Here is a 26,987-nt window from a genome sequence, read left to right as displayed (position 1 = left end):
CTGGGGAGACATCCCGTACAGTACCGCTGTCTGTCTACCGTGAGTGCCGTAGGCCTGATTGGGGTAAACGTGCAGAGACTGCCAGGATATTCCCGTCCCCACCGCTGACCTCCATCCTTCTGCACCGGCACCACAGACGCCTCCTCCATGAACACTTTGCCCCGGTACCGCAAGGCTACGCCTAGCAGAGCCAGGATGCATCGCAGCTGTCAGGAGACAGTGCCTCACATACCTCCAAGACCAGGCTAGAGACTTCACACGTCTCCTACGAAGCCATCGCAGGATTTCCAAGCCTCCATCCTCTGGAAACATCAGACTGATAAGTTTACCCATTATTTGAACACTTATTTTCGTCCTGAACCTTAACCTCCCATACCTCCCTTATTCTCTCCCTGCATGGAGTATTCCCTGTATTAAACACCAGTTAACTCTTTATCTGCCTCCTACTTGTCACTGCACCCCGCGTTCCTGCTTAACCTCACAGATGTCCCAACCATCCAGGAGAAATTTGTTGATGAACAATGCTATTTCCAACATGATGGAGACCAAGCCACAAGACAAAAGTAATAACTAAGTGGCTCGGTGAACAAAGCATACATTTTTATTCAATGGTTAGGAAACTGACCTGATCTCTATTTTATTGAGAACCTTTGGTCAATTCTCAAAAAGTAGGTGGACAAACAAAAACACAGAAATTGTGAAAAACTCCATGCATTGATAAGCCAAGAATGGCCGGTCATCAGTCAGAATTTGGCTCAGAAGCTTATTTAAAAGATCTATATTGTAAACCTTGAGATGAGGTGTGACTATAACCTGTCCGTAATGCTTCCTGTTATGGGAACATGACCACACTCTGTATATTACCTCTCGAGAGTGAAGCAATGAGCCGCAGTCAGAATCCACTGGCTTGCCACTAAGGATCCTCCACAAATATGTGATCCTCCTACTTGTAAACTCGCCTGCCATGGCCATTCCCCTACTTGTGACTGAGTTCCTCCAACAATACGATTCTGCAGCGACTGCATACCACACTCTAAGGAGGGAAATAGGAGGTCAATGTCATGTGGGCTTTAACAAACTCATGCTTTCTACAGATTTGTATGACCTTGGACTTTGCTGTAGGATGAAGGGCTCTGACGTAGAGTATAAGTCCAAAATACCCTACGTTTTTGTGTATACCATGTTAGAGTGAATGTCCATTTGGGTATTTTTCTGGTCCTTTTATTGATAGGTAGAGGACCTGATTTTGATATGTATTGAAAATGCATTCTGTTCTTATTTTTGTGTATGCTAGGATGAGAGGCTCTGTAGATCTCCTGAGCACAATCCCCTTTATTAGATTGGAACCTCAGAGATAATATTGATGATAAATTCATACTAATGAAAGGGATTATTTTCTACCAGGAGTCTTAGAACATCGCCATAAATATATAAATTTTTTTCACTCTTCTAAATGCAGCTGTAGTCCCGAATCTGATGATGTGTCTCTTTTTTGTGCCTGCTTCTCTCAATTCCTGAGATATGGGCCCATCTTTCCTGCATTTAATTCGACTCTTATTAGCCAAAGGGACTTTGGTGCTTAAAAAGACACTCTCAGTGAAGAATTGACGATTGCACCCACTTGGCTAAAAAGACTAGATTTATATATAGAGAATAGGGGGGCTATATCTCAAGAATGGAGAAGTACAAGAACAAATGATAGACAATGTCAGATTCAGGAAAACACTGGGAAAAAATTGAAACCAAATAATATATTTGCAGCAAACTGTTATGTGACCGGTGCTCTTTTATTACCCATGGAACCTGTTCTCATTTCTTACAAGATTCAGAAGCCCGTTAAAACCAGTAGTCTAGGACAGACATATTGCTTCATTTAGTGGTTCTTCAGCTTTAGGGTATCAAATTCTTGAAAAGATTGTACTATGTATGGCCATATAAAACAGGTCATTACAGGCAGAAACTTACTGCACTTGATCTACTCATCTCCTACTGCAACCATTGTTGCTCCATTATAAAGACCCCCGTACACTGTAGACTGCTGTTTGGCTGATAGCTATGAATCGTGTCTCTTCCGTATATATGAGCACTCGGCTCACCCAAGCTCTACTGGTGGACCGAGAATAAAAATCGGCAACTCCAAATTGTACAAGCCGGATCCTTAATTCCCCATCTATCATGGGAGAGCCGGTAGGCCCCCATACACATTGCCGATATAGAAGAATTCAGTCTAGTGTGTATTGGGATCTTAAGGGTGATCATAAGAAAGGTCTCCTTTCAGGGTTTGGAGACAGAACATAGAGCCCACTTACAATTAAAACACAGGGGTCTACTCTGTCACTGAGTCACTTACCGCCATTCATGCTTTTTTATTTTATTATGAAGAGTTATTTTGTCATTTGTTACATTTAGATCTGATTTTAATGAAACTCTACAAAATGACAAGGATGTTGTTAAAAAAATGACTTTTCTAGCTATTTTTTGCTCAAAAATGGCAAGTGATTAAAAGACAACCTCATCTTGAAAAAAAGAAATAAATACGTAAATGGATAACTCAGCCCTGCACAGTAATAAGCCTGGGATTCACAAGTTCATAAGTCGGAGGATTCTGTTAGGTCTTCATTCTTGATGAGTTCTCACCACAGTTCCTTTGATCAGAGCTGTCCGCACAGTCTCTTACAGAGTCACATTCTGGATTAGTCTTTTTCACACAAGTCCCATCTGCACATCTGTAGTTGAAGGCACCACAAGGAACAGCTATGTAAGAGGTGGAAAAAAAATGACACTGCAAATCAGAATCATCCAAAGTGTTCACTAATGTTTGACGATCCATGCCACAGAATATAACCAAACTGACCATAAAAGAGAGCAAACAAATGTCATAAAGTAGAGCAAACAGGTCTACACTTCAGTAAAGAGTCAATGTACTGAGAATGTGGATGTGTTGATGCGGAGCCAAGATACTGCGCAATGTTCCTGAACATTATAACTTATGTTAGTTTTGGTCTGTTTGAAACTGTATCAAAACTTTTAGCATATAATAATAATAATTATTATTACTACTATTATTATTACTGCTATTATTATTACTATTATATATTAATATTACTATTCCTATTATTGTTATTATTATTAATAGTAGTAGTAGTATTCATACTGCTCCAACAAATGAAGGGAACACTTGCATGTGACAGAATAACCCCAAATCAATGAAACTTCAGAGGTATCACAATCTGTCCAGTTAGAAAACACAAACGACTGTGAATATCTTTCATGTGCTTTGGTGCAAGTGAAAGTGATAACACGAGCACTGGAGAGGAACAGCAATAGACCCCCAAAAAGAGAATGGTTGTGGCCTCCGATAATCACTCTTTTCTTCTGTTTCCTGTCTAATTCTTCTCTAGTTTTGTTGGTGTCCTTGTCACTACTGGTAGAATGCCTGTGGCCCATTCAGGTTGCACAGATAGTCCAGCTCCTCCAGGATGGCACAGAAAATTGTGCCATCACAAGGAGGTTTTTTGTGTCCCCTGGCACAGTCTAAGAGCATGGAGCAGACACCAGTACATTGGTCTAATAGAGTTGGACAGGGACATAGAATGGTATCTGTTAGGAACTTGGATTCTCCCACTGCACTGGGTAGATCCCTGGCCTCGTCTGTTTCTGCAGTCTCCCATTCTGCTTCGACCGCAGTGGAGCCTGCTCAGCAAAGACGTCAGTCTCAGCATCTTGCTCAGACTCGTGCTGTTTGTCTAGTTACTGCTGGCTCTCCAGCTACAGCTAAAGTAACTAGCGATAGGTAGCGACAATCAGATGTTCCTGAGGCTAAGTCCAGGAATCACGCTACTGAACATGCTTGTGAGGTGGCGACCTCTCATTGGTGGTAGTGTAAAGGAGGTTAAGCAAAAAATCTTCCTTGTTGTATTTATTACTCTTTGCTTAATGGTACTGCTACCCCTTCTGGGTATTACCATTGTTTTGTCCTTACGTTTTACTGTATTATTGCGTTTACTTGCACATAGTTTTGATAATGTATTACTGCATTTCATGGTTTGTCATGTATAGTATAGGGAAGGCGCAATGCTCTTTTTGGGACACTAGAGGGGGCATTCTAGTGTATAGAAATCATAGTAAGTAGGATAGGGTTAACTGTAGGAGGGGCTGCCAGAAGTTAAGGTTAGAGCAGAAGGGAAGCTAGTCAGGCGGGGCAAGGTTGCCTGAAGTGTCCACATGGGCTGTAGGCCCAGGAGGGCACGGCAGCCACGCAACGTTAAGCAGCGACAGCCCACGTTATCCATGGCCACTGGACATCAATACAGTGGGCCAGTACAGTAGAGAGAGAAGATGTGGCGACTCATAGCCTGGGTGGACGCCTTTAGGGCAGGAGTCGGTTGGAGTGATGAACAGAAGGAAGTTGAAGCTTCACAGGGAATGGTACAGACGGGTCGTATGCTTTTCCAGAGGCGACCAAACCGGGTGGTTGATTTCATGTCTGGGGCGAAACAGGCAGAAGGAATTGTCATCTTGGCAAGGTTTGGCTGGGAAGCAGTCTAAGATGGTCCGGTCCAGAAGTGTGCCATACAGAAGCGTCAGCAAAGTAGGGAGAGCTGAGGAAGCAAGTGAAGTTGAATGTGTATCCCATGATGTACCAACTATGGATATAATGTGTGAAGTTATAAGTAAAGAAAACATTCAAGTTACTCTGCACTGTATCTCAATTACTGGGAGTCGCCTCGGAGAAGGGCCAACGCTGCTTGGGAAGTGCCCAGGGGGACCTGAACCTGGAGACGCAGGTACGCTGAACAGTGAAATGCAATTCTCTGTGAGGGAAGGCCGGGACACAGAAGCTTTAGTGTCTCTAGCCACGACTATAGTCCTGGCCTCTCCTTACATTTGGCGTAGTTGGCAGGATGCGACTACCTCACAATGTGGTAAACCCGCGGAAAGAAGAGTTGATGATGATGTGTGTGCGACTGCTGTGCTCCTGGAAAGTGACCGGGAAAAGAAGCAAGTGGTCACTGGATCTGGAGAAGAAATACTGGCTTTGCCTACTAAAGATTTTGTGACAACACTGGACTTGACTACTGAGTTGAAATTGGCTTACTTGATGAGAAAATTTGACACCATTACTGTGACCAAAATGGAGAAGTAAACAACGAGAACCGCGTCCTTCATGGGCGTTGCCGTCGTCCCCTGGCAGCAAAACCTGCCTGTCAGTATGCCCTGGTCCGTCCCTTGTGGGTGCAGATGAAGAAGGGAGATGGAATGGAGAAGTGGGGACTAGAATATCGGTTGAGAGCAGAACTTTCCCTGGCGGAGTCCAAGTTTTTTCAGCCACCGGAGCCATCGTGGAGGGGTCTAGAGTCTTCCCTTCAGCAGCTGGAACTGAGTTGCCGGGTGTCGAAGAGTAGAGAGCTAGAAGTGGAGAACACCTCAGAGGGGCTCGCACCGGAAGGACAGAGCGGTATGGTGCTGCGCCTTTGAGAATATCGTTCGGCCACCAATGTGGAAGAAGACAACAGCCGTGGAACCAGGGTGTGCAGTATGTTCTACAGGGAGGTGGTGAGTACACCCCGGCTCTTGCTCTGCCAGACTTGGCCAGTCCCGCCCCCATGCGAAATGAAGAGAGGTCCACTAGACCTGACACTCAGTCACCCGGTGCGGGGAACCGAAACCGGGGCCGATGCTGGGGTAAGAGTTGGCATGCCCTGTTCTGCCCAAGTGGAAGAAAATCCACTCTCGTTGGTGTTGCAGACTTGCGCTGCTGCTGCCATGCTGGGATGGACTGTGGACTCTGCGGCTGTGGAATCCTCTTCAGCCCATACCAGAATATGGGAAACAACAAAGAAGACATGGAAAGTATGCCATTGAAAATTTTTTGTCCTTTCTACAGGAGGTGTGTTGCGCAAGTTGCACTATTCATGTAATGTGTTGAAGGACTGTTCTGTGTCCTTCAGGGTGGAGGAAAAACCTGAATGTTTACTTTTCAAGGGGATGGGAAATTGTTCAGCCAAAACTGGCCATGAAAGACAGTTCTATTAGTTCTCTTATATTTGTTCATCTTGGCCTGGAGGACTAAGATCTAGGTTGTTATATCTGGAGACCATGGACTCTTATTGTTTTTTTTTTATGCGCCCGTTGCGCCCATTCTGCTGGAATAGCGGAGACTGTCTTCTTGGTTGGAGACCACCGGGAAGAAAGACTGTATTTCTCTCAAAGGAAGGGGGAGCTTACTCTCAGGATTGCTGTCTCATGCGTAGGACAAAAACTTCAGTGCATACCGGATGTGACTACCTCATATATTCTGCCTGCGCAGAGTATATGGTGTAAATATTAGTTTTGAAAAGTGTGTGGTCAGGGACGACCAAATTTAAGGAAAGCTGGAGTGTAAAGGCGGTTAAGTAAAAAATGTTCCTTGTATTTATTACTCTTTGCTTAATGGTACTGCTGCTCCTTCTGGGTATTACCAGTGTTTTGTCCTTACGTTTTACTGTATTATTGCGTTTACTTGCACATAGTTGTGATAATGTCTTACTCCATTTCATGGTTTGTCATGTATAGTATAGGGAAAGCGTAGTGCTCTTTTTCGGACACTAGAGGGGACATTCTAGTGTATAGAACTCGTAGTAAGTAGTGTTGTGAATTCCCTTGCGCAGACTTCTGAGCCAGAGCTCCCTCTGGTGGTTACTGGGAGTAGTGGAGCTGGCTAGTCTGATGGAAGTTTGCCACCTGATGATGATGATTGGGAATCTGGGATTACTGGCTGGGAGCATATAAGTGAGCAGGCTTCCCTTAATGGTTGCTGGTGATTTCCGCCTTGTGCATTTTTGAGCTCTTCAGTCTCCTGCTTGATCTGCATGGTTCAATTAAGTGATTCTTTTGCTAATCCTTTGAATCTTGGTTGTGCCTTTTCTTTGCTTTCTGCTTTGTTGCAAGGGTTCAACATACTCCCTGCTGGGGGCAGCGCTGGGCCCAGCTCCATATGTTACAGCTTGTGTTAGTTTGTTCAGTCCGCTGTTATGTTAGTATCTTTTGCTTTGCTTCCAGTTCACACCAGAGTGCTGGTCTAGTGGGGTGAGGTTGTGTGGCCTCAGGTTTTTTGCATATCAGATGTGTTGGATTTTTTAGGGTTTTGCGTGATTGCAGACAGTATCTTTTCTGTCCTGTCCTATCTTGACAGTTTGGGCCCCATCATTTGCTCAGTCTGTTTTCTGCATGTGTTTGTGTTTCATCTGATCTCACCGACAATATATGTTTGGGGGCTGTCTGTTCCTTTGGGGATCTGCTCCGGGGCAGTTTAGATTTCACCTTTCTGGCTTTAGGCTTAGTTAGTTCTCCAGCTGTGTTGAGGCGTCCAGGGAATCGTAGGAACGCTCCACGCCTGCTGCGAGTTGTGTTGTTAGGATCAGGGGTCTGCAATCTGCTGAGTTACCAACCTCTCTGGTTTCCTGGTGGCTTAGCCTGTTCCTGCTATCCTCCTCGGTGACCCATTCATAACAAAGTAGGATAGGGTTAACTGTAGGAAGGGCTGCTGGAAGTTAAGGTTAGAGCAGAAGGGAAGTTATTCAGATGGGTGGGGCCAGGGTGCCCGAAGTGTCCACAAGGGCTATACACCCAGGACGACTCGGCAGCCACGCAACATTAAGCAGCGACAGCCCACATTATCCACGGCCACTGGACATCAATACAGTGGGCCAGTACATTAGAGAGAGAAGATGTGGTGACTCATAGCCTGGGCAGATGCCTTTAGGGTGGGAGTTGATTGGAGTGAGAAACAGAAGAAGGTTGAATCTTCACAGGGAAAGGTACCGACGGGTCGTATGCTTTTCCAGAGGCGACCAAACCGGGTGGCGGATGATTTTAAGCCTGGGGCAAAACAGGGAGAAGGAATTGTCATCATGGCGAGGTTAGGCCAGGAAGAAACTGGGAAGCAGTCTAAGACGGTCCGGTCCGGACGTGTGCCGTATAGAAGCGTCCGCAAAGTAGGGAGAGCTGAGAAAGCAAGTGAAGTTGAATGTGTATCCCATGATGTGCCAACTATGGATATAATGTGTGAAGTTATAAGTAAAGAAAACATTCAACTTACTCTGCACTGTATCTCAATTACTGGGAGTCGCCTCGGAGAAGGGCCAACACCGCTTGGGAAGTGTCCAGGGGGACCTGAACCTGGAGACGCAGGTACACTGAACAGTGAAATGCAATTCTCTGTGAGGGAAGGCCGGGACACAGATGCTTTAGTGTCTCTGGCCACGACTATAGTCCTGGTCGTCAATTACTCAGGTCCTGTGGCGGTTCCGGATTGGTCGACGAGCAAGGTCCTGTCTGAATGGACATGAGTATAAAAGGGCCTCAGGTGCGCTCGCCTAGTATCATTCATGTTGCATGTATCTGTGTGAACACAGCATCTGTGTGATCCTTCTCAGGGTGTGCTCAGGGCCGGCTTTACGCCGCTAGGAATTCTGGCTTATCCGGGAAGGAGCTTGCTTGTGTGGATACAGGGCTGGCTACTAGTGTTTATGTATCTGGCATGAGGACTGGATGTCTTGTATTGGGACCTTTGGTCACAGCCCAGCACCGTGCAGCTTCATTGGTCCGCCCTTGGCGCCCCGTTCTCTTCACAGATTAGAGTAGGTTGATGCTGAAAATGTGACAGACGTGAAGGAGACTAAAGTTGCTGTGGTGAACATTATACCACCTGTAACATCAGCCAGCACAACAAGTTTAGCGGTGGATCAGTCTGGAGAGGAATGTACCTTGCAGGCTCAGATAATCATCCAATTGATAGCCACCGTCACTTTGACTGATGTTTGGTTGCACTGGTGCAATGAAACCTGGATTCCTCTTTGTGCAGGACAGCGCCCAATCTCACATGGCCAGAGTATGTGGGCAGCTCTTAGATGAAGAAGGCATTGATGCCATTGACTGGCCCTCACAGTCCCAATACCTGAGTCCTATTAAGAACTTCTGGCAGTTCATGTACAGTATTAATGCACTTGATGCCACCAAGTAGTGCTAAGAGTGTCCAAGAGCTCACTGGTGCCCTGATCCAGGTCTGTAAGGAGATACCCAGGACACCATTTGTTGTTCTCTCATCAGAAGCATGCTCATACCTTCCCAGGACTTCATTCAGGTAAATGAGAGCCAAACATATTACTGAGTCACATTGTGAGTCACCACGATAAAATTTACTCAAACTGGGTACACCTGTGATGTAAATAATTTATTTTGATTTTTGGAGTGACTTAGAATCCAGCCCTCGGTTGAAGATTTTGATTTCCAATGACTGCATCAGTTTCTTCTCATTTTTTATTATCTAAGTTTCAGAAACTGTGATTTTAAATACATATTTTTGTTTTAGGGTATAATAATGAATTTACGTTAAAAATCCATATTGTTTTAGGCCGGGGTCACACTAACCGACGCAAAATACGGTCCGTATTTTACATGCGTAATACGGATGAATGACCCCTAAACAGTGCTCCGTATGTTATCCGTAAGCAAGGTGTGGTCGCGTATTTTGCACATGTCAGCATCCGTATGTAATCTGCATGTAATCCGTATGGCATCCGTATGGCGAGATTTTCTCGCAGGCTTGCAAAATGGACATTTAACGGTTTTGAGGCCTGCAAACTATTTAAATCATTAGCCTGCACCCTATTTATTGGTTCAGGAACAGGTGGCTGCCTCTATTCTGTCCATTTGTGACCTTGCCTTGACTAGGGGTGTTGGTGTTGTATGTGCAACATGGCAGACAGTCTGAGTTACAACACAACTGAGCAGGTTCTCTTCAACTGGCTTTTGTCACGCCGCTTTGGTCAACCATACCCAGTGATAGAGGATCCGCGGAGGAGGAGACGCATGTGGGTCCATCCACTTTTGAGGCAACGATTCACAAGAGGTCATTTTCACGGCCTCTATTCTTCTCTGCGGGAGCATCCGGAAAAATTCTTCCAATACTGTCGCATGAGCCTTGCAACATTTGATCTACTATTGGAGACAGTGCGCCCTGGGATAACCTTTCAGGACACAAGGATGCGCAAAGCTATATCTGCAGAGGAGCGACTTCTACTCACATTACGGTATGTACTACACAACCACATTCTCTATGTTCATGATGTGTTGCCCAAAGTATGTATTTTTTGCTTTTAGAAATAAGTTTAATGCCCTCATCTTATTCCAGATATATTTAAACTTACAGACCAGAATGTTATGTGTAGTATGTACTGAATATCAAGTAGTCATTGTGCGACCAAATATGTGTATGTTAGAAGAGCTGAATCACTAACAAGTTTGGTATGTATGTACCTGGTGTTTTGTTAATTTGTGCATTCTAAAATGTTCCATTTCTGTTGTTCTTCAGCTTCCTGTCCACTGTCTTATGCCGCCCTCCACCATGAGTTTCTCATTGGAAGATCTACCATTTCTGGCATTGTCAGGTCGACATGTAGTGAAATATGGTCAAGACTACATCAACTCGTCATGCCCGAGCCCAGGATGGAAGACTGGTTGAGGATATCAAGGGACTTTGAGGAGGAATGCCAGTTTTCTAATTGTATTGGGGCCCTTGATGGCAAACATATCCGGGTGCATAAGCCGCCGAACTCTGGCTCCCAATTCTTCAATTATAAACAATACTTTTCTGTTGTATTGTTGGCTCTGGCCAACCCTTAATACAAGTTTATAATTGTTGACATTGGGGCCTATGGAAGGACGGGAGACTCTCAAGTCTTCAATACTTCCATTGTGGGTCGGCGGCTACGCACCAACCAGTTGGATCTACCACCACCACGCCAGCTACCAGGCTCCACTCAAGAATCAGTCCCTTATGTCCTTGTGGCAGATGAGGCGTTTCAGTTAATGCGCAATGTCATGAGGCCATATCCCCGGCGCAACCTGGACCACCGGCGCAGAATTTTTAACTTGCGCCTATCAAGTGCTCGGCGACTGGTGGAGTGTTCCTTTGGCATTCTTTGTGTCAAATAGCGGGTACTCCAGTCTGCCATTCAGCTGAGTGAACAAAATGTTAATGAAGTTGTTAAAGCCTGTGTGGTTCTTCATAACTTCACCAGGATACATGATTGTTCCTCCTCTGCTGGTGTTGTGCGTGGGTCGGACAATGTGCGTAGGGCGAGACCACCTATCAGCCCTCAACGTAGACCACTCTCTGGGCTCAAAGTGCGTGATATTTTCACAAATTACTTTATGTCACCTGAGGGGGAAACTTCTTGGCAAGAGCATGCTGTGTCTATGTTATAATTTTTTGGTTTATGTCTGTCTAAATATATATATTTAAACCCCTCATGATTCTATGACTGTTTAATTGCATTGATAAGCGTATGTTAGTATGCTGACACCTTTTTTTTTAGAATTGAGACAGAGACGTAAAATGTAGTAGACAAATGTTTACTTTTGCCTTTTTTTTTAAAGAAAAACATATTATTGCCGTTTGATAAATGTGGCAATGGACCAAATTGGCCTTTGTGCAGATGTGAAAATTGGGTACAAATAACATTTTCTGACAAACAAAACAACCACAAAACCATTAGGCAATACCAAAATGGCAACATTATAAATTTTGGTAGGTCGGGGGAGGAGAAGGTGGAAGACCAGCCTGTGTTTGCTGCTGGCTACTTTGCCCAACTTGGCCATCGCCCTGTGTGGGGGCATACTGTTGCCCATGATGTGGGTAGTGTACTGTCTCCTGTGATTGTGGTTGGTACTGGCCAGAGTGATACTGGAGAGGGGCCTCTTGTTGGGGCTGGTAGGCCCGTGTCTCATACCCACCAAAATATCCATGTCGTCCCCAACCAGGTTGGAAGCAGCCTCCAACACTGGGTGAGAACAAGTGGCCATATTGGTGAGGTTGGCTAGAGCCAGACATATGTGGCTGCTGTTGGAAAGGTTGGGTAGGGGGAGGAATAGGGTGAGGTGTAGGCCCACGTATTTGAGGATCCTCAGAGCCTGCTTTTGCAAGCATGTGTGTAGGGTGTCTAAGGCGCATCAGATTCCTGGGTGAAAGCTGCCACCTCTCCAGATATTCAAATACCTCATATGGGGTATTGGGGTGTGTGCTTGCATCAAGCAGGATCTGAAAACATCCTCGAATGCGTAGCCTCACCTCACGGGAAAGAGCACAAAGATAAAGGGCCAGGCTGCGTGAGTATGCCTCCTCGCCATCATCATTATTGACTCTAGCCAGTTAGTTCAGTACCCCTGAGTCAACATTGGTACGGGTATCTTGGGCAGGGATATGGCGCCTTCTTCTTCCTCACCGGAATGGTCCAGCAGGCTGTGGGGAGCCCCGGATATGGGCAGTTGGGCTGCTGCTGATGTTGCCCTGCTCCTCCTGTATGGCTGATGGTGCAGCAGCAGACCGTCCTGCTTGTGGATGTGGTCCTGGTGGTGGGGTTTGTTGTGCAGGCACTGGGTTTTCCTGAGAGGAATCTTCACCCATGCTTCTTGGAGGGGGAGAAGATGGGCCAGCCACCTCTTCCCCTACAGACCCAGGATCTATGATGTGCTCGGTATCTGAGCCAGTTTCTCTCTCCGTAAGGTTGGACTGAGTTCTGTTATGAAATAGAACAGAGCCAAAAATAAATCAATATTTTTGGCCCTGTAAAGAATCTGTGTAATGTGGTGTGAGGTATCTACTTACGGTCTCAGACCCAGAATAGGAGCGAGGAAGGAGAGGCGATCATAATAAATATATTTTCGCTTTGTGTGGCCCGCATCACCACTCCTGGCCCGCTGCTGACATTCCCGCCTGTATTGATCGCGGATGCTGCGCCAGCATCTCATCACATCTTCCACTGCAATGTGACAGGAAATATTCTCAATTTCACATATTTGCTAGGTCAAATTTGCTACCAGTAGCCTAGGCATGTGGCCTTCTAGGGTGTGCTTTCTACCCAGGGTGGCATATATAATTGGGGCATCCAGGCCAGATACACATGGTCACAATAGTTCAGGTATCAAGTAACTACACTTAATAACTTGGTTAGCTAGGAGGATGAGGAGCTTGTGGCCTGGGCCAAATTATGTCAGTGTAATACCATGGGTCACATAAAAATCTACCCGCCTCATGAGGCAAAAAGTCCAAGCACAGGAAGGGGGGGGGCCTGATTCTAAATGCCTTTTTTGATGTGAGGTAATTTTAAACACTTTTTGGGTTGTACTTACTCATTTGCTGCTGCTCCTCACGTGGCCGATCATCAAAAAAGTGGAACATCTGGCGACATATGCGCCTCCATGACGCCTCCTTTCTTGCTCGGTTGGCATAATGGGCATCACGTTGGTCCCAGATTTCCGGTCGCTCCTGCACTAGTACAATCAGCATCTCCACATTGAGGAAATATGGCACCATGACGCTGCAGGACTCCGTGGAGGCGTACTTCCTGGACGTCTGGAGCGCTTTTTGAGCTAATTAGCATGTTTAAGCTTCCTGATGATCGATTGGCCCATTTCCTGTCACCTGCCAAAAGACCTGCGTATTTCTCGCAAGTCACACGTGTGGTCCGTGTGTAATCCGTATTTTTTGCGCACCCATAGACTTGCATTGGTGTACTACGAGCGTAGTACGCTGACAATCGCAGCATGCTGCGATTGGAACGCACCGTACAATACGGGCAAGAAATATACGGCTGTTGGGAGCTGCCCCATAGAGAATCATTGGTCCGTGTGTAATGCGTGCTTTTAACACCTCTCACTCGTCCGTATTCCTCTCTAGTGTGACCCCGGCCTTACTCAAATCCTACTCATGCAACTTCATCCCAATATCTGTTACCATGGCACAATCAATATACACCTCATCCTTGAAAAGTTACATGACAGGATCAAGCTTTTTTCTGAATTGATGGGTGTGTTTTTTTACCAGGATATTTTCAGAAATTAAAGGGTTTGTGTCACAAGTGTGCCACGTCAACCTGGGAGATCTGGGGGCAGATTGTGAATTGTAGATCTTCCATTTAGCTTGTGTGTTTGGATCCCATATTAAATGAGTTTGGTTTTCCTTTGGTGCTCAAGAGGTTAATGACCCTTTCTATTCTGGTCAAAAACTTGCAGTTCCATTTCCGCTACTTCTGATCTGGTCATTAACTCTTCCTATAAAACCTGGCCAGACCCTCTCTGTCCTGCCAGTGAAAGCTCTGCTTCCTTGCTCTTAGGAGACGCTGTGATGAATAGGAGTTCGTTGTTGCTATTGGAGATTCGTCTTCTTGTGCTGTGTGCTAAAACTAAGTGTTTTGGAGAGAAGTTGTTGTAGAGGTGTTCTATTTTACGTGTGTGTTTATCTATTGGTCCCTTTCCCTGTTTACTTTATTCCTCCCTGTCCCTATCCTCCTTCCTATTAATGGTTGGTGTTTTGGTATGATAGAGGGTTTCTGATATCCCTGTTTTATCTTCTGTGTCTTGTTCACATTACATTTTTCGGTCCTAGGCTCCATAGCGTGGGGGAGGGAACAGATCAGGGATTGACAGGAGCATAGTGAGGTTGGAGACTTGACCCTGTCTACCATCAAGAGAACCCCCAGGACAGGGAAAGTTAGGGTCTCAGTTCCAGTTCCTCCTCTACCTAAGACCATCACAGTGTGACATTTTCACTGGCCCCACATTTTGTCCCTCGGTATGGATCCCATTGTAGTCCTTGCCAAACACTTGCAGGGCCTGTTGCCTGAAGTGTCAGACCTGCAATCTAGACAGTTTGATGCCCTTCTCCTCTACCTAAGACTGTCTCAGCGTGACAGTTTGTCCCATTTCAAAGATTACTGCTACATAGGCTCAGGAATACAAACCTACTCCCACCAGACTAAGCTTTTAGTCATTCTCCCAAAGTCCAGTGCTGCTTATCACCATTTTACCAGGCTTTGTTGATTGGCTGCAGTAGTGAGTCACGTCAACAGAGCTGTAATTATTGAGCTCAGCAGCTTGTGCCGTCTATACCAGCGGGGCTATTAATGCTCAGTGATTGGCTGCAGATCTGTTGACTTGAAATTAACACTGCAGCTGATCAATGAAGACTGGAGCTGCAGCTGCAGGCTGAGCTGTACCCTGGAAAGTTGAATAAAAACTCAGTTATTTGTTTAATTTTTGTGTCCCTGAGCTTATGTAATAATAATCTTAGAAACGGGACAACTCTTTTAATTTTTAATTCATTTATTCTAAGACACAAAGCTTTTCTATTAGCCCCTGTCTAAGTTGCTCAGATCCTTACACTTTGCCATCGTTCTTGCTTCCAACACATTAGCAAACAATTGTTCACTTACTGCTTCATATACCCATCCTCTTCACAGGTGGCATTGTCATGAGACTTCACCCACCCGTGGCTTTTAATGGTATGATTGATTGTGCCCAATGAAAAGGGGATGTCCATTACAAACCAACTAAATAAAATGTATTTCATATATTTCTTTGTTTTATTATGGCATACAATAAAAATTTTATTGTGCTAACGTTTTAGCCAGAAAAATTTATGTAAATACTTTTATGCTCAAAAAAACCACAAAAGTATTATAAAAAGGATGCCTTTATTGACTAAGCAGAAAAAGTATATTTCATCTAAAAACCTGCAAACTTACATTTTTGGGTTATCCATTAAAATTATTGTCTTTTTTGGGCAAAAATGTGTTTATGTAGATTTTAGTGATGAGTGAGCGTGCTGAGATAAGGTGTTATCCGAGTATTCTCGTGTCCTATTCGAGCATTTTGGCATGCTTGAAAAATAGGCTTGAGTCGCGGTGGCTGCATGTCTCGCGGCTGCTCGATGGCTACAACACATGCAGGGATGCCTGTTTGTTTGGCTACCCCTGCGTGTGTTGTGGTTGTCAAACAGCCACGAGACATGCAGCCAGGGCGACTTGAACATTTTTTTTCTAGCATGCCAAAAATACTCTAAAAAAAACAAACAAAAACAAATCCATAAGACGGAGAAGAGAAAATATTTGGAGGACCCCTAGGTGATGGTATGGTTAAGATGCTACCTTCACGACATTGCTCTTCATCTGTACCGTTCACACAGTCATTGTTGCCATCGCAGATCTGCTCGGAGGGGATACACTGCCCTTCTGGGCACTGGTATTGGGCAGGACATACTAGGGTAAATAAATGAAAATCTTACAGTGGCTGGTATACAAACTGGCAAATAAAAAAATGTCTAAAGTGATTGCTGTAATTATACTGACCACAGTTCCTCTCATCCAAGCCATTGGGGCAGTCCTTAACCCCATCACATAGTGGGACACACATCCCATCTACTATGCACAAGAATTCCCCAGGACAGGCTGTAAAGAAATATAGCTTTATAGATGTTCAGAAAAGTTTATACGTTTGTTATATGTTTTAGAGAAAATGCTTAATTATATAACTCACGATCCGTCTTGTTGTAGAGGCGGTAAGAGGCTTGGATCCCTGGTCCAGTTGGTGATCGGGGGCAGGAAAAAGTTATGGTGATGTTATTCGTTACTCCTTCTATTCTCTCCGTGTAAGGCTGGAGCACCCTCATGCCACACATCCTGTAGGACGTAACATGTCATAACTCTGATCATGCTATATACTTACTATAGGTATACAATCTACATATCATCTACAATTTAGTGGATATGGAGTAGTTCATGATTTATGAAGTTTAGAAAATGATTTGGTAACTTAAAGGGTTGTTTAACTTTTATAGAAATTTTTTTTTATTACTTAAATGACTGTATTTGGGCTTAAAAATCATTTTTGTAATTGGGTTTCCTTAAAATTTTGGGATCTAAGGAGTAAGGTTTCTTCTTGTGGAGAGTGACAAGCCAGACCTGGCATGCCAGAGTGAGGAGACTTATACGCCATGCATGCTCCTCTAGGAAATTAAATATGCAAATTGCTTCTTTGGAGAGGAAGAGGAACTCTAGGGCCACCTATTGGAAGTAGGGATCCTAGAAGTCACTATCGAACCTTGAACGAGCCTTGCCATATGACTTAGGCTGGTTTCACATTTGCGTTTTTTTGCGCTGGAAAAAAACGCATATGTGCGCATGCGTTTTTTCCCCTATATTTAACATGGGTGCGCATACCTGCGCACTGGTAAGCGCATGTATGCGATTTTCATGCGCTGCGTTTTTTTGGGGTGTGCGTTTGTATTTTCCAGACGCAGCATGTTGCATTTTTTGGCCCTGCAAAAAAGCGCATGCGCACATATGCGCACGTTTTGCGCTAAAAATGGCCATTATAGCCTATGGATGCGCATATGTGCGCACTGGCATGCTCATGTATGCGTTTTTTTGCACATGCGTTTTTTTTTGTTAACCATGGAATTTAGGGGTTTGGGTTAGAGTTAGGGTTAGTTAAGGGGGTTAAGGGTTAGGGTTAGGGTCAGGGTCAGGGTTAGGGTTGGGGTTTGGGTCAGGGTTAGGGTTAAGTATGGTTTGGTTAAGGGTTAGGGTCAGGGTTAGGGTCAGGGTTAGGGTTAAGTATGGTTTGGTTAAGGGTTAGGGTAAGGGTTAGGGTCAGGGTTAGGGTTAAGTATGGTTTTGTTAAGGGTTAGGGTCAGGGTTATGGTTAAGTATGGTTTGGTTAAGGGTTAGGGTAAGGGTTAGGGTCAGGGTTAGGGTTAAGTATGGTTTTGTTAAGGGTTAGGGTCAGGGTCAGGGTTAGGGTCAGGGTTAGGTTTAAGTATGGTTTGGTTAAGGGTTAGGTTCAGGGTTAGGGTCAGGGTTAGGGTTAAGTATGGTTTGGTTAAGGGTTAGGTTCAGGGTTAGGGTCAGGGTTAGGGTTAAGTATGGTTTGGTTAAGGGTTAGGGTTAGGGTTAGGGTTAGGGTCAGGGTTAGGGTTAGGGTTAGGGTCAGGGTTAGGGTTAGGGTTAGGGTTAGGGTCAGGGTTAGGGTCAAGTATGGTTTGGTTAAGGGTTAGGTTCAGGGTTAGGGTCAGGGTTAGGGTTAAGTATGGTTTGGTTAAGGGTTAGGTTCAGGGTTAGGGTCAGGGTTAGGGTTAAGTATGGTTTGGTTAAGGGTTAGGGTTAGGGTTAGGGTCAGGGTTAGGGTTAGGGTCAGGGTTAGGGTCAGGGTTAGGGTTAAGTATGGTTTGGTTAAGGGTTAGGTTCAGGGTTAGGGTCAGGGTTAGGGTTAAGTATGGTTTGGTTAAGGGTTAGGGTTAGGGTTAGGGTCAGGGTTATGGTTAGGGTTAGGGTTAGGGTCAGGGTTAGGGTTAGTAAAGTCATGGTTTGGGTTAGTGTGAGTGGCCACCTAATGTTGGAAAAAAACGCAAACGCGGTAAAAACGCACTAAAAACGCATACAAACGCTTAAAAACGCTGCGTTTTTTTCATGCATGCTCATAAAAATGCTTGAAAAAAACGCAGCAGTTGTATGCTTTTGTATGCGTTTTTTCAATGCGTTTTTTTGCGGGAAAAACGCGCTGCAAAAAAAAGCAAGTGTGAAACTAGCCTTAGGATAAAAGCCAAGTCAAAATCTCAATTTGTAGACACAGTGCTACCCCTGCTCAGTGTAAAGTATGAGATTTGAGTTGGCTGGGTGAGAGGCTTAAGAATTCCTTAAGGGGTAAGGTTTCCCCTTGTGGAGAGGGACAAACCAATTGGTGGCACTAGAGTTCAAGTCCTCTTGATCTCTGAAGAGGCAAGTGCGCATGCATAGCGTATAAGTCTTCTCACTCTGACATGCCAAGCTTGACATGTCACTCTTCAAAAGAAGAAATCTTACCTCTTAGAGCCCAGTTTTAAGCCTCAACAGCTTGACAATGGATGGTATAATTTATCTCCAGGTCAAAGTAGTGGTGCTTCTGTACATGGTCACATATGCCTATTAACATTCTAGGACAGGCTTCTCTCAGTATAACAAGTGGCAGCAATTTTGATGTTCTATAGCGATGACCTACCTGGACAAAACAAATGTGATTTGCTGATTTATAGGTATTTTGGAATGTAATTATAATAACATTTATTTCTCTATTTGTTCCTTTTACTATAGAACCTGTGACAGAGTCACTGTTAAGGTGATGGAGGGGAGATATGTGTCACTGTGCTTAACAGCGTCGGTGATATGAAACCAGAGTATTTTTTGTCCAGCACACTACGTGTTGTGAGGGTTAATTTGCATAAAAAGGGTGGGTTTTAAGTGGACCTTCATAGAATGGGTGGGAGAAGGTCCACTTTATCTCCACTGGCAGAGCTGCCAGGACCCATGTGATGTCATGATCATGTGATCAGTCGCATGATGGGGAAGTCACAGGCTTGAGTTTAAGTAACCGAGCTCTACAGGCAGTCAAGCACAGACGGAACATGTGCTGCTCCAGAGCGGGGTGCCACCTGCAACATACGGACTGTGCTGCAGCATTTTGTTTTTCTTTTGTTGTTTTGTTCCTGTTTTAGCCATAAAGGCTGAGTTTCTTTTCCCCATGAGTTGGTCTATGCTACCTTACAATAAACCAACGAGGATTTAAAGAGACGGTATTCCCATTTTTTCTACCTCTGTGCGCCGCCACGTGAGTGAACTACGACAAAGTCCTTTAACTGCAATGCTCTTATTTCATTGGATTTAAGATAAGATGCTACATTTGCTGCTTAGCGACAGCCTTACAACTATGTTTCTTATGTCTTCATTAAATGCAAACTAAAAGTAGTAAAAGAAGTCGTACCTCTGATTTTGGATGATCCACTGTCCTTGTATACAAGGGGCAAATGCGTACTGTCCTGTTAGCTTGTAGCCTTCGAACCTCAGAGCAACCCCATACTCTGAAGAGGGAACCTGTGATGATAATAGGAGACCAAATTATAGCATATATATTAATCAAAGAGTAGAGGGCAAGTAGGTCATAGTGTCTGAAATATATAATACCATCTTAGGCCTCTTTCACACTTCCGTTTTTTACAATCAGTCACAATCCGCCAGGTTTTGAAAAAAACGGATTCTCTCTCTCTCGTGCTCTGATGGTTCATCTGTGCTACTGAGCAATTTATTAGCCATTAACAACTTTTCATTGTCTGTCATGGTGGGATCAAAAAACGATAATCCCACCAACTCTGCATTCAAATACCACAAATGGTTCGAAAATTTGGTCAGGGCTATTTCTGCAATGTTGTTGTCACATTCTTTATAGTCTAACAGACTATGCAAAATACCGAAATCTTAAAATACCTCAATTTGGATTTTTTCAAACTTTGAGCGACGAGCGGCACGGGTTAACGTCGTTTGATGGAGCTCAAATTTTGGCTCTCTCAATATCTGGAAAGGGGAATCGTTTTGTGGGGTCCAGACGGACAAAATTCCGACATCGATTTTTTGCGGTCACCCTAGTATATATTTATTCTTTCGTTTCTTTATTAAACCTGTCAGTGTGATTTTACTGTATCGCAAACTGAATTGCCGGCTTTTTGGTAAAGGACACCGGTGCATATTTCTCGCAAGTCACACGTGTGGTCCATGTGTAATCCATAGTTTTCTCGCCCCCATAGACTTGCATTGGCGTATTACGGGCGTAATACGGTGACAATCGCAGCATGCTGCGATTTTCTCAGCCCGTATAATACGCCGGAGAAAAAAATCGGCTGATGGGAGTTGCCCCATAAATTAACATTGATCCAAGTGCAATGCGTTTTTTTTTAGCGCATAGCACTTGTCCGTATTTCTCGCTAGTGTGACGCCGGCCTAAGTCCTATACTCACTGTTATGTTCCAGGTGCAATATGGATAAGGTGGGTAGTAGAAGGGGTAATACGGTGTCCTCAGGTGACCCTGGACATGGAATCCATCCTTCAACACAATGCCCTCTTCACAGGCTGTTAGTAAAAATAAATGGCCAATTTTACCATTACAGAACAGAACATGTCCAGAAATGTAATAATACCAAAAAGTACTTTGCTCGACGATAAAATCGGGTTAGAGTAATGAAATGAACAATTTGCCTGGATATAAATTTAATGTTACTTGGTAATATCACCAGCTAGTGGTACTGTGAAACAGAAAAAGAGATGGAGAGAGTGAAATGTTTAAAAGGTAGAAAGTACTCCCTGATAAGGGGTCTGCATTTAGGGAACTTATTTTTAATTGCTTCAGTTAATTAAAAACCTAAGCAACTTTTTATTAGTTTTTGTTGCAGATAGTCTACTTTTGTGTCTACAGCTCTTACACATATGGATATGATCAGGGGCTGTCTGGGACAATGATAATCCATCCTTAGGAAAGGTTATCAATATGAGATTGGTGGAGCTTGGCACCTGTCATCTCCACCCATCAGCTGATATCTGTTCTGGAAGTGGTTGGATGTAAGCAATGTATGGAGTGTTGCACAGCAGTTCTGTACATTGTCTACTGGCCACTTCCAAATACTGCAAGTTTCCTCCTTGTTACACACCTGTCCCTGCTATCCCGGGCCCTGCTTCCTTCACCTCGGTCCTCTGCCCTCTGCTGTGCTCCACGTCATATTTTGCAGGTTGCCCGGCGAGGCTCAGTGACGATGTGACGTGGTTTAGGACTGAGTCTCAAGACTTTTGTCTGGTGTATTCCACCTTTTGCACCGTGCTTTAACTTGTTGCTATTCCCACTGGGTTCCACTGCATCCATCCTGCTGCTCCCAAAATTCCTGAGTGTGCCAAGACCTCGCTTGCCGCACAAACGCCTTGTGCCCACCCAGACCAGTGCCTTAGAGGATTCATCTCTCCAGGTGAGCCTAAACACTCCTATCCAAAAATCACCACTGATGGAGCAGATATCAGCTGATTATGGGGGACAATCAGACCCCCGCAGAATATTAGTAGCATCTTTACTAATATATTAATTAACATTACAGTAAGGTAACTGATCATGAGTTGCAGTCTGTATTATAATCCAGAGCTGAATTCACAATTCCTCTGGCTTCAGAGCAGACATCCATGAATATCGAGGCTAGAATATAATGGAGGCTACATCAATATTGGTAAAATATTATTAAATATGCAAAGCGTGTGGGCACGGGCTATAAAATATTGTTTAGAGATGGACGTACCCCAAATATTCTTTTAACTACATCTTATACCATAGATGGGACGAGACCACATTTTAAAAGAATTTCAGGCATTTTTCTGCTTTGCAAAGTGCAATAGAATAGACGGCTTTTTACATGACGTTACTGGTGTCAGACATGGAATGTCTCCATGGAGAAAGCAGATTGATCTAGTTAAAGGTCACATATAAAGTTTATTGACAACTTTAAAGGCAAATGACTGGAACATAAGTTGTGAAAGGGCAAAACTAGACTGGTTCAGCAGAAATAGCCTTGTTTTATAAGGGGTCACATAGCGTGAACTGAACAGGTTCTTCTGGTGCACTCTGTATCCACCTGACGGGTAGTGGATTGCGCTTTACAATCTGTACTCGTGAAATACTGTTAAAAGAACCTGCTCTGGATTTGGTATGCCTTTTTACTTACATCTGTGTGCCTAGACTACAAGCACATGCTATGTAAATACCTTCCAGTTCTTCTAAGAGGGTACGCACAGAACTCCTAATGCTTTATTATGTGGCTAAGTACACATAATGGTATTTTGCTGAGTTTTTGACACTGCATATTTTTGCTTTGCAAAAAGCGCAATGTCTCATGCATGGGACCACCTGGGGCAGACCCTGTCCGAGGAAAAAATATCAGCATGCCCTAGTTTGATGTGATATTAGGATCGCACTTGGCCATGCAAGTCAGTGAGCGCATGGAAAAGATGTCGTCCAAGTGCAGGCCGATTTCAATGCACTGACACTATGGAGAAGATGGAGATTTTTTTTCTCCATCTTCTCCTCATCCCTGAGATGATATTTTTCTGATTCCACAAATAGCATAAAGGGGTAATATTTGTGATTTTTTTTTTCTTTACTTTAGATGTGTTCCTAATACAATGATACAGTATGTGCTAGTTTTTTATTTTATCTACATCAATATGGTTCTAGGTCTCAGCAGCTCCACTTCTGCTCTGCAATCAACAAGAAGAGCATTCCGACGTTTTCATGTGACCTGTGCTATGTGTAAAAGAGGCTGGCTGATTGGCTTGAGTTACTTGAGTATCTAAGCCACACCCCTTTTATATCACAGGTGATGTATGGACAGAGAGTGGGGCTGACTTATTCAAATGAGCAGTCAGCCAGCCCCCTTTACACACAGTACTAATCAGGTGCCAAGACAGAAAACTCTCTTCAGAGAGAGAGAATGACTCAAAAGTTTGGGTCGCCATTGTTTTCAAAGGGGTTAGGGTTTGGAATAAAGTTTGGGTCAAGCACCAGAACCAGTGTCCGCTGATCTCTAGTGCCCCTCCTTCTCTTACCTGACAATCATCAGTCTGGGGCCTTTATGCACATTAGACTGGCTGATCCCACTGATATCGGTAGGTTCGGTCAACTTTAGTCTAATGTGTATGGGGGACTTAGGCTAGTTTCACATTTGCGTTTCAGGGCGCAGCGACGGCCTGCGCACGGCCACCACTAAGCCCTGCCCCCTGCCATGCCCCCTCCGATAGCTCCGCCTCCAGGCGCATGATGCTGCATGCGTCATGCGTCCCCTATCTTTACCACTGAGGACGCAGGCCATGCGCAGTATGCGTTTTGGCGGCGCCTGCGTCCTTTTGACGGTGCGCTGACCAGCGCCAAACGCAACCTGTTGCAATTTGGTTGCGCTCGGCGCACCGTCAAAAGGACGCAGGCGCTGCCAAACGCCTACTGCGCACGGCCTGCGTCCTCAGTGATAAAGATAGGGGACGCATGACGCATGCAGCGTCATGCGCCCGGAGGCGGAGCTATTGGAGGGGGCACGGCAGGGGCGGGGCTTAGCGGCGGCTTTGCGCAGGCCGTCGCTGCGCCCTAAAACGCAAATGTGAAACTAGCCTTAAAGGGAACCTGTTACATCTCTGGCTTTCAGTCATGATTTGATTGACAGCTCACTCTACACAGATGCACTGCAGAGCCGGCTGTCAATCAAGGTGCAAACCGATACTTACAGCCAGTGCTCACAGTATAGTGAGCGGTGATTCTGCATGCACGCCCCCATGACTAAAAGCCGGCGGCTCCCAGTGGCAAATAGGATCATTTTTTCCTGGTAGCCCACTTTCAGTGTGGTGGCTGGGCAGTATTGTAACACTATTTACCTGCAGATTGACCCTATATCTGCCGGAAAATAGCATTTTCTGAAGAGACAGGTTCCCTTTAAGTTCTATATTGTTATATTATTAACACATCTAAAGGGAATGTTTAACAAGGACTATCCCTTTTTAAAGTCTCTCCACTTTTTGCAGGTTCTATGCCAGGAAACATTTTCATAGGCAGTACACACGGTGACCCTTGCATATATTACTGCAATTGCTGAAGAATACCCAATACACCTGAATGATAAGGGGCCCCATATGCAATAGACATCTGGTGTCTGAGCCCGCCGATATCGATGGGTTTGGCCGATGGTAGTCTAATGTGTATAGGGGCTTTAAGGCTCTGTTCACATGGCCGTTTGGAAGTTATATTTTTGTCTTGTATTTTAGGAACAAACAAAAAGAAATAAATGGCCAAAAATGTATCTGGTGCATAACTGATGCAAACAGAAGCAGAGGGTCCGCACTGATTATTGTGGGGTCTGTTAGATGTCAATTTTTAGAACGGAAGAAAAATTCCGGCATTTTGTGCTTTTTATTCACTTTCTTTTTCCAGAACCTGACACGTAATGATTTCTGTTGTCCTCCTGATTCTGTTTGAATCCATTCCAGACATTAATTCCTTTTGTTTGTTCCTAAAATGAAAAAGCTAAACTGAATGTCCAAACACAAAAGTAACCAAATAACAGAATATTCAAAATGTTTCTCAATATGTCATTGACTGAAAGGCTAGGATGGCAGTATTTCATAGTTGCGAATATAGATGTAGTAACAGATGCAAAATTGTCCTCCATAATGGCCTTTTGTAAAAGTAAGGTGAATAAACTATTTGTATCCTCAGAATGTCAGCGTGCAGCCATCAGGAATCAGAAGAACACTTCTTAATTACCGTTACATAGAGGTGCGAGGTCGTGTTGTGCTGTTTTGCAATGAATGTCATGAATACAGGGGACAATTGCAATTACTTTCTACACTTCTGTTATTTCTTTGCCTGAATAGAAGCCACTGTTTAAGATTCCATTATACATTGTTAGCATATTTCACTACCTTCCAGGAAATGTTGTTGGTACTTTTCATACCTGGAAATGTTCTTTTTTTTTAATTGGGATCAATAGCATGGCAATAAAAACATCAGCTAAAAAATTCAGCTATTCCTGTTCACTAACTTGTTTTGTATACTGAGCATTAACAATTAAAATGCAACACATGTAGCAAAGTACTAAATGCCGAAAACAAACTTCTACATTACACACAATTAGAGTTGAGCGACTTTTGGTTTTTTAGGGTCGCGTTTCGTTTCGTGAAACCCGACTTTTCCAAAAGTCGGGTCGAGCAAGATCGTCCGATTATAGGGAGAAACACGAAACACGAAACCCAATGTAAGTCAATGGGGAATAAAAGTCGGCAGTGAGAGGAGGACAGGAAACACACCTACAGTGCCCATTTGAATGCCAAAAGCATCAATTCTTCTTACTTAAGCTTGTCAACCTTAATTAACTTCATAATACAAGTTACGCACTGAAAAATGGGGGTTATTTGGCTAAAGTTGTGGGGGGGGAGGGCTGGCTGCAGGTTTTCATGTGCCCTGGGCGAAAGAGCGCCCCTTTAACACATACCACAACTCATCATGCTCCGATATGGCAGAGAAATAGCGGTATAGTACAATGAAAAATACCTCACTTTTTACATCTCATGACGAGGCCCATCTATTTCTCCATACAGAATCATTGGTCCCATATAATGTTTGAAACAGTATATGATGAGCTCCACATAATGCTACAGTATATGTTGGTCCCCATGGATGAAGCTCCACTGTCTTATGGGCCCAAATAATGCTCCAAACATAATGGGCCCCATTTCTAATGCTCTAGTGTATAATGGGCCCTGTAAATGCTGCTCCAGTGTCTGATGTCCACCTTTGGAATGTTCCAGTGTATGGTGGGCCCCATCTATCATTCTCCAGAGTATAGTGCTCCCCAAAAATTGCTGTCCCAACATTGAAAACAATCAAATAAGTCTCCTCGCTAGGGAATCCCTGTACTTGTCTGGACTCCTCGTCGTCCCCATCTTCCATCTCACTGCACAGTATTTCAACTTTGCAAGTGCTGTGATCCTGAGCAAGCAGGGGGGGCCCACTCGTTGGCGACAGCACTGGCACAGGGCCCCTGATAGTACGGTGGTATGTCTGATGGCGGGTGGGCCGAACCTGCACTTTCATCTGCAGCTTCCTCTTTGTCACCGTGTAAGATGGAACTGTATATGGGAAGGGTAACCTGAGTTTCATCAGGGTCAGATTCAGGTCGTGTAGCGTGCGAGGGGAATGTAGTGGTCTGGGTCAATGTACCAGCAGATTCATCGAGCAGTGGCTGGGCATCAGTGCACTTGTGTCGCCCCCAGGAGTACGGTAGCCACAGTGGCACTACCTTCTTCCTAGGGAGTGTGATGTCATGCTTGGGAGCAACGAACGATCTCTCTAGCAGGTTAACTGATTGGGCGGCGTTATTCCCACGAGTCATGACCCTCCAAACAGCGTTCATGAAGGCAAAGTGTTTGTTTTACGTGGGCAATATGGTTGCAAAGCTGAACCTTAAAGGAATGTCCAGAAGGGCACCACCAGGAGTGGAGCCTACGGTTAAATTCGACTCCACCTGGGAAACCTCAACCATGCCAGCTACAGAACAGATGCACACATTGCAAGCTCAATTCCGTTAACGAACGAGACTCCGTCATGCCCCGCGGTCCGAGTCCGGCTTACTAGAGGGACACGTGAGGCTCTGGCACATGAGATTGGCCAATAACTGGTGTGTCATGCCCTTACATGTCCGTGGCTGCATGTGCGCTACACTGAAAAGGCCAGCGTTTGTCGCTTACAGGTGCAGATAACCCGCTGAACAACGTTAGTGATGGGGATC

At 44.5% G+C, this 26,987-nt stretch overlaps 1 protein-coding gene across 2 annotated transcripts in view; it reads right to left on the bottom strand.

Moving 5' to 3' along the window:
- TMPRSS6 (transmembrane serine protease 6) overlaps positions 1 to 26,987 on the bottom strand; it is a 232,808-nt gene that overhangs the window by 25,549 nt on the left and 180,272 nt on the right. For both annotated transcript variants that reach the window (XM_073574347.1, XM_073574345.1), the window contains 7 exons: positions 20,642 to 20,754; positions 19,615 to 19,724; positions 16,357 to 16,499; positions 16,170 to 16,268; positions 15,969 to 16,079; positions 2,638 to 2,754; positions 865 to 1,033 (listed from right to left, as the gene is read on the bottom strand). In XM_073574347.1, coding sequence (XP_073430448.1) covers positions 865 to 1,033; positions 2,638 to 2,754; positions 15,969 to 16,079; positions 16,170 to 16,268; positions 16,357 to 16,499; positions 19,615 to 19,724; positions 20,642 to 20,754 — 862 coding nt within the window. The remainder of the gene's footprint in view (positions 1 to 864; positions 1,034 to 2,637; positions 2,755 to 15,968; positions 16,080 to 16,169; positions 16,269 to 16,356; positions 16,500 to 19,614; positions 19,725 to 20,641; positions 20,755 to 26,987) is intronic.

The sequence above is a fragment of the Dendrobates tinctorius genome, unplaced genomic scaffold, assembly GCF_039654945.1.
Source record: "Dendrobates tinctorius isolate UK_male_01 unplaced genomic scaffold, ASM3965494v1 ptg000038l, whole genome shotgun sequence".
NCBI lineage: Eukaryota > Metazoa > Chordata > Amphibia > Anura > Dendrobatidae > Dendrobates > Dendrobates tinctorius.
The sequence above is the reverse complement of the archived record's forward strand: the minus strand, read 5'-3'. Positions and strand labels throughout refer to the sequence as shown.